This window comes from Bombus vosnesenskii, unplaced genomic scaffold, assembly GCF_011952255.1.
Source record: "Bombus vosnesenskii isolate JDL3184/JDL3185 unplaced genomic scaffold, Bvos_JDL3184-5_v1.1 scf7180000013263, whole genome shotgun sequence".
NCBI classification, from domain to species: domain Eukaryota; kingdom Metazoa; phylum Arthropoda; class Insecta; order Hymenoptera; family Apidae; genus Bombus; species Bombus vosnesenskii.
This window is the reverse complement of record NW_022882923.1, coordinates 2,926,864-2,947,948: the sequence shown is the minus strand read 5'-3', so window position 1 is coordinate 2,947,948 and position 21,085 is coordinate 2,926,864. Positions and strand designations below refer to the sequence as shown.

At 33.1% G+C, this 21,085-nt stretch overlaps 1 protein-coding gene across 6 annotated transcripts in view; it reads right to left on the bottom strand.

Moving 5' to 3' along the window:
- LOC117231735 (neurotrimin-like) overlaps positions 1-21,085 on the bottom strand; it is a 297,752-nt gene that overhangs the window by 120,349 nt on the left and 156,318 nt on the right. For 2 of the 6 annotated variants that reach the window (XM_033490464.1, XM_033490472.1), the window contains exon 1: positions 14,208-14,370. The exons of 1 other annotated variant lie outside the window; for it this stretch is intronic. In XM_033490464.1, coding sequence (XP_033346355.1) covers positions 14,208-14,286 — 79 coding nt within the window. In that variant the 5' untranslated portion in view covers positions 14,287-14,370. Of the gene's footprint in view, positions 1-14,207; positions 14,371-21,085 lie in introns of those variants that run through there. 3 more of the 6 variants (XM_033490441.1, XM_033490482.1, XM_033490456.1) reach the window with 2 other exon arrangements.

The following is a 21,085-nucleotide window of genomic DNA, read 5'->3' as shown; positions in this document are numbered from 1 at the left end:
AATTTCTAAAGAGACGTGAATCTGTTTTATTTTTGACTGAACAGGAAAGACAGTCGACGAGAATTTATTTTGTGTGCAAGAAAGAAATAAAAATCGTAAAATAAAATTTTATCGTTTAAGGTCACCAGCAGTATTTGTCTTTAATTAAAAAGTGAGAAATATATGTACACTATATCTTATGAATCTTAGCGAACATCCATCATCTTTATCAATGTTTTTCGAGCTTATGTCATTCGTTTTAAAAATGCTGTATGTTATAAATATTAAGATTGATACACTTTAGTTTAGATAAAAAATAAATGGGAAAATTGTACTAAATTGGGAAACATATAAATCTAAAGTGAATTTGTAATTGATTAGTTACCCGATATTAATTTCTACATTTACTTGTTCTACGTCTATATTCCCTTGAATTCCCTTATGAGTGGAAAGAAGGACTATATTCATGATTAAATAAGAAGGAATTTTCAATTCTAAGAGTGTTTCCAGACTCTCAATATATATTGTCAATATTTTAAGGGTCTCAACTAAAATGATCAATATGTACTGTTAATATAATAATGTCAATATTATACAATAACGTCGAGAATCTTGAACTATTTAAAATATGTATGTATTTATATAGAATATAGGTGAAGAGAAGGAGGTTTCAGAGAAGATATTTATTGAAGATAAAATAAAAAAAATCGAACTAACCTTAATTTATCTGAACTGTGGTTATCGTAAAAATAAAGTCGTAACACGCAATTTCGCTTTGATTCAAGATTAACGTTATGGTTACAATGGATGCGTAATCTGATATGATTCTGGCGAACGCCTAAAAACAATGAAATATGTAGATTCGTATAACAGGTTATATTAGATGCATTTTAATCTGCAAATGTTTCAACTTCTACCTTGAGACACACTAGTAACAATTCTGTGTTTTTTAAACAAACCATATCGTTATTTTTAGGAATTTTATTCCTTTCTTTTACTAGCCACATATCACAAGATCTTAAAATTAAAATATGTCAGGTACCGTCACTAATACTGTTTTGTGTTATTTGAGTCAGATCACGAACGAGATAATAAACGATATGCTACGATAATAATTAAATATTGACCACAATTAACGCACAAAAGAGTGTTAAATTATCTCAATCTGAAGAATTATCATCAGATTATAAAACTAAAAACACAGGATTCTTTCTGGCAATTAACGTAACCTACTTTGCTACAGAAATATCATGTATATGTACCTATATACATACTTACACATCTATTTCTTTGTTTCTGCAATAAAAACACGCTTTAGTCGATTCTGAAACTGAAAATAGACACTATAATACTGTACAAATCATAACTCAATACAGAAAATTCATATTCGTTTCTTACGCCTTACGCGACGCGAATGTTTCCAACAGCTTTGGTCGTTACGCACGCCACTAGCGCCGGAAGTAATGTAAAACGCAGTTCAGAAGTCGCTCGACACTACGCTAGTCAGCACAGTAGCTGGGTATGTACAATAGCACAATTAGATAAACACGAAACAGAACTGGGTGTTGTGGAAGGGCGGGGTGTTGTGGAAGGACGGGGCGGGACGGGGGGGGGGGGATGAAAGCCTCGTCGGATGGTTTCGTGTTGGTGCGATAGGTATGGATGAAAATTTCGTTGCTACCCGCCTAAATGAAATTTGTGCTGTGTTGTACAATCTCTAATTTAGTCGAGTCAAATATTCGCTGTATCCTGAATACCACTACGCGGATTTGAAGGAAATATACATTTATGAAAGAATTCTACCATGTAAAATTTCAAGCATCTCTATTATACATAACCTCCTTTGGTAAGTAGATATTAAATTCTTATTTCGTAGATCATATACGTATAAATGACGTTAACTTTGAAAATCGACTTTGGATTCTTATTATATAGGTTATTCTGTAAATTATGACTAGAAATATTTTTATAGTGCAGTCATCGTCGAAATATATGTTTAAATTTTTATTGTATAACTAGTAAATAATAGTGATAGCAAGATTTTATTAAACTATATTGGAATTTTTATTGTTAGCAATGCTCGCTTATAACAATTTTAATGTTGGAGATGCATTTTTAATTAAATAATAAAAAGCTCATTCTTTTCTTGATAAGCTTAGTGTCACTTAATGTTAGAAATGTAATATGTACTTCACATTTGTTTTAAGAACAGATCCCTATTTTGAGCTGTAATAAATTCAATCAATCTTGATATTGAGTGGAACTTATTACTCTTTTTCTGGATGATATATGAGTGGATAATACTGGTTTATTTATAGTAAATAGTATTTAAAAAACGAAGAAATAAAATATTAAATAATGAAATATAGATAAGAATCATAAATTAAAATATGTTACTTTTACAAATTAATTCAAGAGAAAATCCTGTATGGATATATTATGTAATATTTATGGAAGCACACAAAAATAGCCTTCCACGTCTCAATAACATTGTATTAATAAATAATTCTGAAGGTATTAATAAAATAAAAGTATCACGCAATCATTTTCAATTTCAATGCAGTTGTAGTTTGATCGTGACATCGTGCGGTTCAATTCTATCGTATCGATTATACAGCTACGGTAGCTAATATTAGCCCTGTCACTGCGGCAGTAACTACCTGAAAAGTGAGGAAGCGATACAACAATTACTTTGTGTATATACACAATAAGTAGTGAGAGTTGTTTCAATTACTTTATTTATAAAAATCCGTAATTTCTTTGTTCCCAAAACTGCAAAATTTTTTAGTAAAATTTCATCCATAAGATTTCGTTAATAAATAATCTAGATTTCCTAAGATTTTGTTTGTAATATTTAAAAGTTCTTAATACTGTAAAACAAGTGTGAAGCATACTGTGAAGAAATTTACAATTCCTAATATATAGTGAAAAATATCATTAGCTAAATACAGTCGTGTCGGTAGAGTACAGAATTCAAACATCTATAATACTATAAAATGTTATTTCTAACGATTGCTTATGATAAAATTAATTCTTGTACATTAATTTACATTAATCGCGAATTTTATATCTTCGCCAAATTCATTTGTGAATATTTCCAAATATATTTCTCTCTACGTTTATTCTCTTATATAAATCACAGCATGAAAAGAATTTAATAGCAAATAAAGAAGTTAACCTCGGTAGACTCGGAAGTTTTCAGCAATAATAACATGATACTATATAATTTTATACGGTAAAGAGAGAAACCTAAAGTAGAACTACGGTTGAAAGGAAGAGTTAAAATAGAATCATCGAAACGTACAAGTGGAATTACTTTGCTTTCAGACCGTTTTACAATTTTTTCTTCTTATTTCTCATCCTTTGTATTTACCGAGTAAACTCTTAACGTTTGATATGTAGTCTATTTCACGAGTGGAACTGAAATATATCCGTGATATGGAATAGTAAATGTCGATCGTGTGATTTATTGTCAAAGCGTTCAAGCTTTTGCTAGAGACTTATCTTTGGCACGCACTCCACCTCGTCTCAACGTTCATTTCATATTCGATATCGATCCTTTTCGATGAGCGATCGAACGAAGCAGCTTTGCCTTTGCGGACTTTTTCTTATTTATCGTAACATGAGCGAAAATTAAAAAGCACTTTCCCTTGAAGGAAACACAAATTCACGGTATCTTTTACTACTCGAAGCAGAGTGTCTGCGAACATGTCAGCTCTGAAGTGGAAAAAATATTTATAGCTTCAGAAAATATTAGAGGAAAAATGAGAATATTATAACGTTGTAGTCAGTATCGCTAATTAAATAAATTTTCGCTGATTGAATGTTGATGATCTTGATTGATCTCGATGATTAAAATTCCGCTATTCAACGTTTGTATGCAGAAATTAGTATTTTATTATTATCAAGAGTCATTTTTCCTCCTTTAATAACTACTCCTTTCATTCACAATTTTGAACTTCCCTGCACAATTTCGTTATACTGATAACATTTGACCACATGATTTTTACGACTTATGACAGTTGAATAGTAAAGCAAGGTTTCAAAATTTTTCCAATATTCATTAAAATTTGTGAAGTTTTAGCATATCAAAGTCGAGAAGCTTGGAAGTGTCAGTAATACACGAGTCTCTGCTTCTTATTCAGTACAACTTCGGAAATTATCTTCTTACATGGCATTCATATTCTAATCTTTTCTAGCAGCATATTTTTCAAGAAACGATGAATATGATGAATAGAGTATGAATTTTCTCACTTATAGGAAATTTAAAAATACGAAAACTGATAGGGCGTACGTAATATACAAAAACATAGAAAATATTTTAGGTATTCGATACAATATGCAGTAACATTAGTAAATATAGCACATATTTAAGCTCAATTTCTTTAATGTTCGTACATCCATAATATAAATATTAATTAACAGTTTCTAAACCATTTTTGGAATTTTGTATTTTTCACATTTTAGATTAAAAAATAACGAATATTTATATCAGTTGTAATTATAGATCATGAAGAGTATTTAATAATTTCAAATTAAAATTTGGAAACTTCTATTCATGGTATTTATGAACTGAAACTCTTGGTAGAAAAATGTAAAATAGAAACACGTACATGAAATACCTGTTGTTACGTCACGAGGCTTACCACAGGCTGTATTTCTAACTGTCGCTCGCGGTTCTACAGTGTCGCAGGCAGATCGTCTTATCTGCCCGACGGAACATATACAATGTATCGACGAACGTATAGTTGTCACCAAGCAGCGAGTTCTAGAAACGTCGATTTTGGTCCGTTACTTTTTCCACACAAGAAGGCGGCATACGTGATCATAGGCACGAACGGTGGGGTGATCCGAGCATAGTAGGGGTCGTCTTCCAGAGAAGACAAAGAAATGATCGAGAGGCAATCAGTCCCTTCTAACGAGTCAAACGTTATACATCGAGAGGTCTGGCGAGTAAAATCAAAGTTGCATAGTCTAACGAATTCATTGAGAGATATCGTAAAGTCGGGTCAACTTTCTGTAACATATTTACTGTATTCATTGTTAAACAATTTGTGGCGTGTTCATCATATTATTGTCAAATATTATCAAATACACTATTTTATGTTAACCTGTTAATACAGTGTTAAATTCATTAAACTACCTCTGTTATCTTCATCGAAACAGGGGAACGACTATTTCGCGGCGTCGATTAGCAGAATCGTAGCGAGAATTTATGCCTCTCGCTGACGCGTTTTCCTCGCGACCTCGTCTCTAAGCGAACGGTCATAACACCTGTCTTTTCCTCCTTTTTAGGAATGTAAACAAGAAGCCTTTGTAAAAGCAAGAATTTTTGCAATATTCAGTTTCAAATTAATATTCATTATTGCAAAGTACAAATGGTAGTTTATAATTAATGCAGCAAGTCTGTTAATTCTTCTAACTTTTTTAATTTCAAGGTACATATCTATCACTTCAAGAAGTTTCATAAACAAATTAATTGTTCGAGTGTGAAAGTGACCGGACTTATTTGTAGCATGTTTGAAATTTTTTTAAAGTAACTACAACTAAAATAATGAAATAAAAATTATTATTAGTATAAAATTTATTTTCTAAAAATATTATTCTTGTTATCTTTCTTGACACTGTCTTTATGTGGATATTACAATTTTTACCAATATCAAGTAATTAGCATTAATTGTTGATCCTCGTCAATTATTAATAGTAGCTGATGATAATTATTATTTACTATAATATTTATTAGTACACTATAGATGTTCCTATATCAATAGGAAAATTTAACGATACTAAAATTCATAGTATGCATATAAATATGTAAAACATTCAGAGTATTTATAGTATTCGTCATAATATTTGATGGTTAAGACAAATATCTGTCGCGGTTTTATTTTTCTAATCTTATTCGTAAAAATATGAATTTACATATAGATTCGTAGTCTAGTTATTAATTTCCATTTTACGAAAAGTGTAAGTGATAACGTGTTACGCGTATTCGAACGAAGTAATTAATATTTCCAGTATCGTATTCACACTTATTCAGTAATTAAGCCAATGATTAATAACGCGAACATGAAACATATATCGTGTCTTCAATATGATAGTGATTTAGTGATTTAGTGATATAGGTACTGATTATAGTCCATCGCGTTAATGCGTTGTACGTCGAATCCGATTAACGCTTACGTTTTGTATCCAGCGAGAAGTTTGACAGTGTATCGCGCAAACTGAAATGTACCGAAGAAATATTGATATGCCCATCAGTTGTACGCTTTGATCTACAAAATAACGTGAAATGAAATTGCTAAAAGAGAGCTTTGATATGTGCGACGCGTACTGATCCATTGAATTAGCGTATTGAGCGACAACCTGAATCCGGTACAGGCGTAATTGATGCGAAGTATATTACAAAACATTGACGATACAACAACCAACTTTCTCAGAATATCTTCCCTACGTAATTATTCCAATCTGTTCCGCCAATAACTTCTATAAACAGTGAAAAGAGAAAGTTTCACGCTGTTTCTCTAATTTCTCTTATCGACAGTAAGTGAATTTATTACCCGTATTTGCAACAATTATTTCACATTTGAATGCAATGCTATTACAATGAATGTGTGTTTAGAGTAACAAAATGGGTCATAATTGTAAATTTTAATCTACATTTGGGGCTAATCGTCCGTGATAATCGACATTCATGGTAATAAGCGTGATCGCATATATCTCAATTAACAATTTTCCAGTGAACTTTTGCTGCGAACATCAGATCTACTATACACTACTATTTTATGGTACAGGCTATAGACTATATTTCTGTTATTTAGAAACAAAATTGCATTAAATCATTATTTATTATAGATATCACATCACCTGTAAATACAAACATAATTAACAATAATTATTTAATTTTTAATAAATTCAAATGAAAATTTTTTAGAGTTACCCACATTCGATCTACTTCCTGTATATAGTTTTTTTATGTACTTATATCGTGATTTTTTCAAAAAATTGTAACCCTTATAATTCATGAAATCTTAAAAATCAGCCAATTCCTCAATTAAACAAAACTATATCGAATTCAATTGAATCTAAAATTTAGTTTTGTGCATTTTAGACCAAAATCTTTATATAATTTGGATGTTAAATTTTCAATCTCACGATGGCTCAAGAATAGAATCCTCAAGAAAGATAGACAGAAGGGTAATTTTCCGGCTGTCTCGAAAACTCGTCAGAAATATCGGATCATAAATCTTTGACCAGTACACATTGTTAAGTCAGCATTATTGTGGTCGACACGAGAGCGCGAGTTATTTCAACGCGACGGATCAATCAATATCCTGCCAGCAAGAGATCGTTCGCTTGATTTTAGGGGTTGAATGTCGCCTTGTGGCGTGTTGTATATTAATGACCGGTCTACGCCGCACACAGCGTCCATACAATGGAATCCCGCGAACAATGCTGTGCATCGACTCAGATGACTCAATCGCGGTAGCCTAATTTCTCAACAAAGTGAAACTAATGTGCATTGCAAAGCGCCAGGAACAAGCTCCGCTATATTTTTCGCTGTGAGAATATGGCGAACGCTATTTAGGATGACTGACAATGAATTATAAGGACGAGGTATCGTGTTAATCGCGAACAAGTTATTAATGTCGATGACTTGGAATTCGTAAGTTGTTCGTAGTTATTGCGAGTAGGAGTTAGGACTATCTGGGTCAGGGATGAATAATTATATATGCAAATGATATGTGAGATTGAAAAAAATGCGATTAGTTACTATTAATTCTCTTCAATCTGAATTCTTTCTTTCAAATGAAAAATAGTTTTAACATGTATAATGACTTTTTACGTGGGAGAACGTAGAAAATGAAACACTTGTTCGGAAACATAGCTCGAAGTATAGTTTTTCAAATACATACTTGCTGCATACACATATATTTCATAATATAAATGCATTTCACGAAGGGCGTGCGTTTTCGAATTCAGTGATAATCTACAAGCAATTCAAATTCACGCATGGAAAAAGATGTGAAATCGTGGTTGCAATTTGGAAACTGCATTTATGGCAGCGAGACACGTGGAATTTTTTGTGCCAAATGTCGAAAACGAATATAACTTCATTGAATGATTTTATCGAGAAATAAAATTGGTCCACAACTATAACCGAGTTGCAACGAGAAGAATTTTTCATTATTTTAATTAAACAATTTTTCCCCTAAGAATATAATAGATTTAACACATTATTCATTGCATAGAATCTGTAGCAATAAATTCAGGAGACTATATGCCGGCTGGTTTATTTCTTATATCATCGTTTCAATGGTATTGTGAAGGAAACCAGTAGAAAACCACCACGGTACATACTATCTACGGCGATCTTTACACCTGACTGTTTCTCACACTGCAATTTTCTTCGTTTAAACGACTTTCTCTATTATTTATGACGGAAACGATGATATTGTTAGCATGAGCTAGATTAATGTTACGGCCATTAAGATAGCAACTCGTTTTGTTCTAACAAAGTCAAAGGCAACCTGTCCAAAGTGTCTCCTCTGTTAACAATCTTATTATGTGTATGACAGTGTGATAAAAAGGAACAATTCTGCGCTATTTTAACATGTAAATATGAGATTATTCCTCGTATAATTAACTCACAAATACAATAATGTAAAGAATTAATTTATATAGCGCTGTTTTTAAAAAGGAAAAAATATATACTTGTTTATCTATTTGGTAATGCGTATCAAATGATTTTATTTAATAATACTACGATTCTCTGAATTCTAAATACTGAATTCACATCATTGGTGAATGAATGAAACTTTCGGATCGCTAATACTAATAAATAAGTTCCCTTGCATAAAAATAACAAGTTTGCCGACAAAACAAATGCTACTAAAAAAGACAATAAAATTTTAAAATATCAAATAGTAAATTTGTGACAAATTACAAGTCAAATGACTGTTCCATTTGAAGTAAAATTATAAAGACTATGTATTTATGCGTTAAAAATTGATAATACCGAATTGAATTGAAAAGTTACAATCGATAACTTCTCGATTCAATATTTTGACCTGTTAAATTATCGTATAAGAGTACCCTGGTGATATATTTCATAGTACTAGATAACATTTTTGCACGTGTGAACAAAAATATTTAATGGACAGAAGCGTAATCGACCGTGCGTGGAAAGTATACCCATCACCAAAGTAGCAGCGAATGGATGAATGGTTGGAAAGCTCTGTGCAAAAACCGATCCAGTACATCCACACGCGTGAACAAGCCGAAGCGATCCCCTATTTGAAGTGTATCCCCTATCTATCCTATCTATATAGCCGTGAAGACCTTGGGTTTCCTGCACAGCTTTACGACGAGAATTCAGAAGCCTCTTTCGCCACGGTTAAAAAACGTTCTTGCCTGTGGATCTTCCCCCAGATTTTCCGCATCTCGAGCACGCGTAAAAATTTGTCGGTTATGGTAGAATACAAACCCCATGGCTGGCGCGTAACGCTTCGAGAGAAGTATCGGCGCACACCCTGTTTATTCGAGATGAAAGCGAAGACGAAAATGGGTACAGGGCGCTTTATAGGATAGCTTATTACCAAAGAAGATGGCACACACTCGGGAAAGTCTTGGAAATTTATAGCGACGATATAATGCGGGGACGCTCCCTAAAAGATGGTTTATCAGTGAGAATCTGCTAAGAGAAAAGTATTCGCGTTAGTGCAATAACGCTCTACTCGAAATTGGTTTATTCGCAGACTTTGAGACGCGATCGGATTGCTGCAACTCAGCAATTGTCCCCGTCCTCGCGAGATAAGATTGTTTCTTCACGCAATCCTGAACGAAGCTCTCTCATGAGATCAATAAGAACGAATTCCAGATCGAGCTCTTTTATAACCTGATACGTTATTAAAAAAATATGAGCAATGTATGATATTTGTTAATCTTACGATTATTCGTTGACAAGTGAGTGATATATATATATATATATATATATATATATATGATGAATAGTATTAATAATAGTAATGATACTCGTATCTATTAATCACATTTTAATATACAAAATCTAGTATTAATCCCTCAATTCATAGAATAGGGTTACGCTAATGGCTCTGATGTAATAAAGATAAATTTTATTTGTTAAAGTTTAATTTGAACCTTGCATTTGATCTTCACTTTACGGATGCAAAATTTCTAAATAACTTCCAGATATATGTGTATGATACCAATAGAAGATTAAAAAATTATCTGCTGATAATACTTGCTATTTAGTTGTACGAGAAGAAAATAATCCTACTTCCAAAACTCTATTAGAATCGAATATGCTCGAAATGCATGGTAGCCTATTTCCAATAATGACGTAGGAATAATGTACCGTAGAATATAATAGCTCTAGGAGGAATAGTATGTTGTATGCTAATTTTCTATAAAGCGCATTAAAATTGGACACAAGAGATGTATATTAGCATGAGTAGAACAATGTTCTATGAAAAACAGCAAATGAATATCATTATACTAAATCGAATACACACATATATATTTGTATATATTTAATACACAATGAGTATTTTGTCTAAAACACATATATCGAATTTTGATTATAAGTAGGGCGAATCTTTTAAAATATAAGCTCGAAGCTTTTCTATTGTTCCTTTATTGGATAGCATAAAAATAAAAAATAGAACGATAAATCACAAACACCAAAATATTCAGAATGAAGGTACACGCGAATGATGATCATAAATCTATATTAGATTTTTATGATTTCAGTATTTTAACGTTTAAAAAATACTTTGCACATAGTTGCACTTCGAACTAATTTTTCAATTTCTCGCTTAATTTGCACAAAGTTTAGAATCTGCTATTCAAGCATAAAGTCATTAAGAGTTATTCAACCAATCGTTCCAACAGACAATATACGATGCTTGCACGTATTAAAAGTTGAAAAAGAACCCAGAGAAGAACAGCACCGTGAAACTGTTCGGAAGATACATTCGGTTGCATTTGTTGGCCCCAAATTAAATGAGCGTCGTTACGACGCCAGCGATTTTTTGGCAGCCGGCGCGAACAGATTTCCGGTCTGCGGGGAAGTTGCTCGAATAAAGTAGAAAGGCAAAAGAGGGAGAGAAAAAGGGACGATGAAAAAGGTGGAAGCTTCGCAGCCAGTCGCCTCCCCTTCTATTTCTTATTGTCAGGGGTAAGGATAGCGACAGAGCCTCTGGATAACGGACGAAAGTTTCCTTGCTTCGCTCCGCCAAGGTTTCTCGCCTTTCCGAAAATTCGACGGTTTTATGGGGAGGGGGGTGGATAAATAATGCAGCGTGATATCGAGGGATAATCGCGCGTCGACGAGAGGAATCGAGCCAGCCCCCAGACACCAAAAGTGAGATATCCAGTGTAACAGTTCGTGTATCTCGGCTAGTAGAGCGAGAACTTTGTCGAGGGATCCCATGGTAGATAATACCAAACGCAAACTAAGTTGTTCCTAACGAGGAGATGATATTTCCCGGGTCATTTACACGTAATGGTTCTCCAATAAATCAAATGAAACGTACATTTCGTAACTCTGTTCAGCCGCTTTTACTGCTGCTCCAATTCGATCTTTGGCTAAAAATAATTTGAAGGTAATTCAGGGATAGAGCAATTTTTAATGTTCACAGTAGTAGATAACAGATTCTAAGGTTTTATGGAGTTATCGTTTCCCGACTGGATCTTTTGATGTAAGCAGTTTAAATTTTTAATATTTAGGCTGATAGAAAAATGATTCTATGATTTTAAACGATTATAATTGTTTAATTGAACCTTTCGATACAAGTAAGTTGTACGTAACACATAAAAATAATTTGAAATATTCAAGATGATAGAAAAAGTTTTCAAGATTTCAGAAGCATATATGGTAGTTTTCAGTGAGAGAAGTAATGATTTTTAAGCAACACCAAATATCATAATATCAATCTACCCTATATTGTGAGAATAGAAAGTTGGTCGGTTGGGAATAGCAAGTAATCGAGTTTCGAATGCAATGGATGAATGAGAGGATCGAGTGCTTAAGATTAGGGTGAAAGAACCGTGTATGGTCACCAGAGGTTTCGGGTGAACGTGACTGAATGTCTCCTGAAAATGTCTGCCTAGCTGCCTGGATTGAATGAAAAAGACAGGCAGATAGAGAAAGAGAGAATGCGCGTGCGTTTTATGTAGATTTATCGTTAAATAGTAATTATTGAGTGAAATTAATTTTTAAATCGTATTGGAAGTGAAAGTTTTATGTCATTGGATTTTTTTAAACATTTTTCTGTATTTTTATCTCTATTTTTATATTTTTAATGATTTGAAATATTAGTAGAAACACATTGGATAGAAATAGAAGAATCTAAAATTTATTGTTCAATTTATATCGTGAAAACACTTAAAGATGTATTCGTCAACGAAAAAAAATTGTGTCACTCAATACTGGACGCGGAAGAAATATTCTAAAATACACATCGATCCACAGTCCGCAAATATCATTCTTAAATTGAAATGGAAAGAAGACATATCGAATATCGTTTGCTGTTATGAAAACAACCTTTCTTTTATATCAAAAAGATTGATTTTAAAACCGATGCTGATTAAATATTTTTCATTTCATCGTATTATAACTCTTTCAAGTCTTAAATCTCATTTATCACTGTATATTTCTTTTTATACGTTACTTTCATCGAGAGATTAAACGAAGTACGGTCAAACAAGGCTGCAGAAATTTATTTCGCAGCAAACGCTGAGAGATGTTTTCAGGCACATTGAAAAGCCCGTGTAATTATTACGTCTCACTGACCGACCGGCTCGTGGTGCAAATAAAAATACGCGTGTAAAACACGGAACAAATTATCCTAATTTACCGCTGGAAATAGCTGTACCATCAAACGTCTCTTTGTCGGTCCATGTTAAATATGTGTTCGAACGTGTTGCCATTACACGCATCGTTGACGAAAAAAAAAGAAAAATAGAACACACGAATAGATGCGCAACACTGGGTTATCCTGCGTCTCTAAAAGCCTGTATCCGCTTGGTCCTCCTTGTGTCACGTTACGTCGTGTCACGAATTTCAAAAACTGTATCCTTAATATTGCACTTTCGACTATCTTTTAACATTTGTCAATACATTTTTCTCAGCATTCACGATTTCATTCGTGAAAATCAACAAATTTAACAAAATTTGCGATACTGGTTGAATTCTGCGTTGAGCACGTTCACATAACACGAAAGAGGAAAAGAACGCAATCGCAGTGTACTCTTACAACAGTCGTATGTAACTTTGAGTAATCAAAGCTACGATTAATGCTACACAATGAAATTTTAAGAAATTCTAACAAAGTAATTTGTTTAATGATGGAAATCTTAACCCGCTTGTTTTTATATTCTATATATTTTCTATAATATTGTATGTTAAGTTATCATTTGACGGCAAATTATCTTTGTGATGAAATACTGCTTCACGTTGTTTCACGTGATTAACTCTCAAGTAGTGCGATGCGGATCAAATCGCTGATGTATTATATTTTCTTCTACACGATGCACACTCCTCCAACCAGAATATTCCACTTTTCATTAATTTTCTTATCGTTCTATATTTTATTATATCTTTGTTATTCTACAGTGCAAGGACAATTATAATTAGCTAAGCATTTTATCAATTAATTTTTTATTTATTACATATACGTCAACAATTTGACCACTATAACGACCGATTAAAGGTTATCACGTGAAACGATGCAAAGCAGCGATTTATAATATCGCATGTACGTATATTTCAGAAGCGACACAACTGAAATTTTTAAGCAAAGTGGAAAACTATTTAAAAGCTTGGAACAAAAAATTATTTACTGAACACATAATATTGGGAAAAAGAATAGGCTTTAGGAAACAATGGTCAAATAATATTTTTGTACTTTTTCATTCTTAACCCGTAAAGTTTCCCTATTACAATCTCTATATTCTTCTAACACAAGATCACTGAATTATTTTGGGCTGTGACACTTATGAAATATATGTGCGATATACGAAAAGGAAAAAAGAAGATTGACTTGATGTCTTCATCACCGCCCACATCGAACGATCGCATTCCATGCACGTCAATCTGTGCATGCCGATGATCACACGTGCCTCACACAAGAACCATTGAATTCCAACAATTCTTTAATCATGGACGATTTATAATCGAATGCTTGTCGTAGTTCATCACTGACCTTCCACGAAGGCTGGACAGACTGCGAGGAATTGCGCGACGATGTAAATCGTTGACACGAGAATGCGGTTCAGCAACATCCATCTAGGAGTTGGCGTGACGCCGCGACGAAGAAGAACGATTCGCGCCGGAATCTCGGTGCAGACTGGCACACGAGGGGGCTACACGGTTCGCCACCGACGAGACTGAAACGAGAGGGTGAAAACGGGGATGGCGATAGCTGGAGGGAGAAAGAGATATATATATAGAGAGAGAGGGAGAGAGAGATAAAGGCATCCTTTCTCGATTGCCGTAAGCTTTAGGGTTGGTTCGCATGCGCCCGTTGGGGCTCACGTGCCCTCCGCCATCGCGAACCGTAGGACCCGCCTTCCTCATACGAAAGACACGTTCCCAGGATAGCGAGAAACACACGTAGACATAGGTTCTGCCACTGCTCTAAGGAATCCAACCGCGAAAGTTCCCCTTAGGACTGATAGACGGTCGAAAGCTTGGCCTCTTTCTACCAAGACTAGACGCACGGTTCTCCATGTGCGGTTTGCCTTCACGACAGCCGAGTTTAACTTGATCGATGAGATTTCTTTTTCCATTTTTTTCTTTTTTTTTTATTGGGCGATTGATAATTCAACACGTGTGAAGGGTATTAATATGTTGACGAGGAAAGATGTGTTAACATGACATTCGAATTTCTTGAACATAATAATTTCCTCACTTAATCAGCTACCGCCTATTTTCTTACGTGTTGTTTCATTTTGATTCGAGATAAATTTTGTTTATATTCACGCGTGTTTATTAATTTTTCATTCTATGATTGTACAGCTTCCACTTAACGGACGACCTAATTCTCAATACAGGTTTTCATATCCATCAGACAGTTTTATGTACAGCAACAATGATGAAGTTAAGTGTTCAAAAGGAGAATTATTTGACTGATGTGCGAAGCTTAAGGAAATTTTTTTCTTTACGTCTACATTCTGCCAACACCGTGCACGATGTGCGTGGTTCAGATAATTAATTTTATCGACGTTTGAAAAAAGTCAGGGTTCACATTTCTGGACAAGCTATCCGATTTATATGGAATAAAAATAGCTTGAAATCACTTCTTGTTCGATCGATGAAAAGGATTATCTACTTTTCTCTGTCAGATGGTTAGATTACGTTCGTGATTCAGATTCGCAGCACCGGGCAAACATATACGTGCAGAGGGTGCTTTAACAGACTGCCGATCAATCAGTCGATATTCCTACTCATTGGTTTCCTTCGTTGAAGATCAGGCAATATCGGTCACAGAATATTTGGATAGAAAAATTATTCTTTTGTTACTCTGATTAGATATAGGATAAATTTTATAGAAACGGACCTAGTCGACCAGGAGTGGGAAATCTAAGGCAACAAAATATATGTAGATGTAATTAAAACTCTAACTGAAAGGGACATGAGTTGCAATATCAGGTACGCTACAATAAAATCATGAACGACAAATATAGAAGATATAAATATATAAGGACGGGGAGAGCATCTAGAGAGGGAGGGAAGCGAAGACAGCCAAGAATTAATCGCGAGAATAAGGTGTGGAAAAGCGAAAGAGGAAAGCTGGTACTAGCTGGAGGACAAAAACAAGAAATGCGTTCTTTATAAGATAGAAATAGGGGCATAAAAAAGTTATTAAAGGGATTGCTATAGAATAGAGCCTAGCGTATTGAGTAAGGAGGGAAGCAGGAAGAATGAGGCAGTGGTAAATTGATTAAGACCTATATATAAAAAGCGTAAAAGTACAAGGAATAATCTAAGCCAAATATAAGCTTGTGATGACACATATAAGAATAGGCTTAATTCTGTGAGCTTCGTGTCAAAATATCAAGTAGGCATCTACGGTCTAACAGTAAGATTTTATTAGGCAAAAGGAATTTTAATTCAGTAAATCTATTAATACATAACATTCTACCCTTTACAGCCCACTTTTGCTATGTACGATGTTAAAAGCAAAACCATTATCATTTCCTTCTGTATTCTTTAATATCTTTTCAACACTTTCCTTAAAGCTTTTAAAGAATTTTGCATATATGGCGCTTTCATATTATCCTTAGCCATGGAATACAATAATAGACATTGTACTGAAATGCATACGGAACATCTTACAGTTTAAAAATTCAAGTGAATGTTAAAATGTACAAAGCATAATTAACTATTCAATGCTGTTTTATTGAATCATTTTTGTTATACAATAACTATACTGATCTAATAAAATTTATAACTACTTACAGATAATTTATATTAAGTATTAACATGTCTATATATCTAGTATCAGTATATATAGTATTTAATAAATAGGTGCTGCAGAATAAATGACTGTAGTAAACCTACTACAAAAGCTGCTAGAACTTATATAAGCAATTTTATACAAATGGAAATTTTTAATTTTCCTCTATTCACCATTATACATACCTATATGAAACATAACTAAATGTACTAACGAAAGAGAAACTATCAACGAAATATACCAACCCGTATAAAATATGTAAATGTATTCAACTCTCTAACTGTGCAACCGCTGTATCTACCAAATATTTACTAACTCGTTGAATACTGTATCAAATCGTAGATGCAACCTCGCATTCAATCTTCATTTATAGAACACTCGTTCTACTGCGAACAATCAAAAGTCGCTTCGTCTATAAAAAATACGATTTCCATCGGCGTTAAAGTAAAAAGGCGACGTTGTGCGACTGTTCGCTTCAAAATGGTACAAGAACCACCCTTAAACTTGCTGCTGGCGAGTTCCGTTTGCGAAGGGGTGCACAGTATGGCGTGAAAGTCATCCGAAAAAGGTTTCAGGAAGAGTTTAAGCGATTCGCGTCTTTCAGGAACGTGGCATGCGAAGTAGTGCAAGTCATAAACCCAGCCCACCACCAGCAATAGTATTCGTAACAGACATTATAGCACCTACATCGCACTATTTCGAAGGATGACTTTAAGTGCGGGTGTACCGAAAGTTTCGCGGGGGTGCTATCGTAAACCAGTAAGAGATGACTTGAAGATGACGGCAGCGGAAACGAAACGTGTTGCCAACTCCTCTATCGACCTTTCTTTGCCTCCGCTGTTTCTTCGCTTAACCCCTTGCTGTGTTTTTTCCCCCCCCTCCCTCCCTCCATGTTTAGCGTTTTCATTGGCGAACTAAAATCAAGGAGATTTCCACCACATATATCCACCCATTTACACTTTACACGATCTGATATTCACGCGTGGAACTAAGCCCCGTTCAGATTAATCTAGTTACTCGAATTTAAGGGATTCGACTAATGTAAACGAGGGTAGAAACTTGACAAAATAGCTTAAATCAATTAAATAACAAGTTCACACTAGTAAAGTGATTTCAAGTTACTTGAGTTCAGGTAACTTGATTAAGTTAAACGAGATTTTAATATATATGATTGATAGGTGAGAAGATTTCGTATCATGCAACGTTATTGTTCTTCGTGTCTTTGCGTGGTTCTATGTTAATGGGTGAATAATGAAATCTCTTGATAAGGAATAATTAGACTGTGGATGTGTGTGCAAATTTTTATTTTTTACAATATTAAATTTTTATTTTTTAATTTCTCAATTTGACTAATTGAACTTTTGTTCTGATACAATTCAATAAAACATAATAATACCAATAATAAAAAATATGCAATATTTGCGAATATGTATATACGAATACTTAAAAATTACTTGTGTATTAAAAGTTATACAAGTTATTATACGTATCTCATATATGTTCATACATGTAGTATATGTGAAATAGAGATCTTCGTTTTATACACAATTATTTTTGTATATGTTTAGAGTTCAAACACATTTTTCATAATATTGCTTATTATGTATTTTTCATCGTTTTTAAAGGTATAATGAAATTCCAAAAGACTGAGACTCAGAGATGAATAAGAGTTGTCAAAGTTCGTAAAGTATAACAAAAATTGTATACATACTGTTGCACGTATCGCTACATCAAATCGCATTGTATGTGTTCAAGCAACACGTAAAAATGTTTATTCTCTTTTTGTATAATAGAAAGCAATTTATCCTATTTATAACACAATATAGTCCAATATAACGCCTCAGCATTCATGAAGTTTTAATGACGAATAAGTAACGCGAAAGTTAAGCAAGTTCTGTCCTTTAAGTTGTCATATACAGTTAAATGCAGCTTAATATATTTAAATAGGTTCTAGTTTTCAATACTAAAGTTAACTTTGTTCTCGTCATACTATGAAAGCTAATATGCTAGTTAAGAACTTTCTAGTGGAAATTCGTAAATTCAACAAAATACAAAAACAATACGGTCGTGTATTTGAAAAGTAGGGAACATTATTATGTATCATACGATATTTCGAGCGCATTAGATACAATCGAATCAAGTTAGCATCCCTTGTTTTAATTAGAATTTAATTTTCACTGGGTCCTGCTCCATAATTACATATGGGCGAAAGCATCAAAAGTGAAATATGTAGAAATTGTTAATTACGGAAATGACGGGTTACATTCATGTCATAAAGTCTAGCCATATTTCTGCCTTTCGCAGATGTTAATGCGAAACTTTGGCAAGCAATTTACCAACCTACGTATGTAATTGTTGTAATGGTACTGAAAATAATTAGTTACTGCGATGTCGATAATTTGTTGGACATTGATGACAGCAGTAAATATTGTTATAATGGTTTATCAAGTTTAAACAAACATGTAACGATATTTCTATTAAATATTCAGTAAGATTATGAGCTTATTTGTTACAAATTGAAATAATTTCGAATACAATTGTTTTAAATACAATTACAAATTCAAAGTTATTTCTGCTAAAGATACTTTCATATGGTTTGTAATCAAAAGATAAAATAATTATAAATAAAAAGTGTCAGAAAGAAACTATACCCAACACTTCTGTAACTTCATTAAAATTTCTTAATAGACATTTAAACTTTGTACGTAATTTCATATCCAACTGTCGCATAAAGTAGTGGAGAAATAAATTACTATATTCGAAACTTTAACTTCTCTTTAATCAAGAATTTAATTCTGCGCTATTGTAACTTTTCATTTCTGAAACTTTTAATTTGGATGTCAATACTTTTTCTAAATTATTTTCTATGTGCTAAGACAATTTTAACTTCAAATAAAATTCCACAGGTTCGAGCAGACGACAGTAGATATTTTATTCAAAGCATCCAATTGTTACTTGGTTTTGAAATTCATCAAGGTATTTGTGAAACGAAACAGTATCCGGTAGCTTTTTGCATCTTTAATGATATTAATAAATAGAATATATTTCTTTCATGAAAGTTTATTTGCCGCCAAAGGAACTATTATAAAACGTAAATATTAGGTAAACTTCTTCAACCATAAAGTGTATTTCTAATAGAAGTGTTAGTACATTTCTATTGTTTCAATCATTTTCAATTTTAGAACAAAGAATATCTCTTAATAGAAACAAGTAATTTTCATCTTTTAATAAAAAGTTTCTAACAAGAAAATCTCACTTTTCCAGAAATGAGATCTTATCCTTTTTATAAAAGATATATTCACATACGGCAATAAAAATTTGCAAATTTTTAAAAATTGCCATAAGAAATTGTATGAAGTTACTATTTCCTTATTTAAACATCATGCTAGAAAATATCGATTTGAAGAAGCTTAGCAATGGTCATTTATTTCACTTTCCTCGAGAGAAGGGTTCGAAATTTAACGAGTACGCGAATGTTAATGCTCCTTTCGGCTGTGATTGCCAGAAAATTCCTGGTGAAGTTTACGCGAACAGAACCGACTGGAATTCATAGCACCGTTCTAATGTCGTAATAGAAGCGCGCAAGATAACGTTTCGTATTCGGAGAGTAAAGAAAAAAAAGTGGTCCTTCTCAAGGAAACCGTTATCTTAGCTGCGGCCATTTTGAGATCTACTGGTGGATCTGAATTCAGCGCGCTTCTTCAGAATTTCAGATAGAAAGGCGTCATACATTAAACATCTCCCCCTCCCCCTCCTCCTACCAATGAGAAAACCCACACATTGCGCGCGTTTCCTAAGAGAATTAGCTTTCAACGCTGATCAAATAAAATCTTAATGAATTCTATCGTGACCACCATTCTGATTGTTTTGCATTATTTTCCGTGAAATTTCAAATAAAATTTCAAAAGAAGATTAAGTAGTCAAAGCAAGTCATTTTAATTCGATTAACAGAGGGATCTTAGTGATTTTAAGAGATTTTACTTCCTTGTTTTGACGTTTTCATTTCATAATACTTGTTCACAAATTGATTTTTAGAGCCTCATTTACTGTGAATAATAAAGTAATACAAAGATTAATGATAGTAATGAATAAGATTCGTGGATATAACCTTATCTCAGGGAGAGGATTATAATTGATTACACTTTCCATTTAAAACCTGGGATCTAATATTTGCTGTAAATAAGACATTTGATGTTAATATAATGGATACATATATATGTGGTAATAAAGTAAAATAAACACATGTGAGACGAAGTGTTAGAAAAAAAAAATGATTTTAAAAAACTGGAGGTAGATATGATGTAACTTTAAATCGCACAATGTTATGTTTATCTGGTGATTAGAGACATTACATATTGTATTTAATATTTATTAATACTCCTTGCAATGAATATTGAAATTTAACAGTTTCTTTTACAATGAAATGAAACATTTCAGTGCTATCCCACTTGGAAATCAATTGAAATATAATAATCCCCTTTTGTAAAATTTAGTTCAGAGAAATTTCACAGATTAAAATTACAACGCGAAAACATGTGATATTAATCCAAATAATTAAATATAATCTGAAATTAAAATTGCTTCTCGCTGTCTAAAAAAATGTTGCACAATCGCCTGTGCCA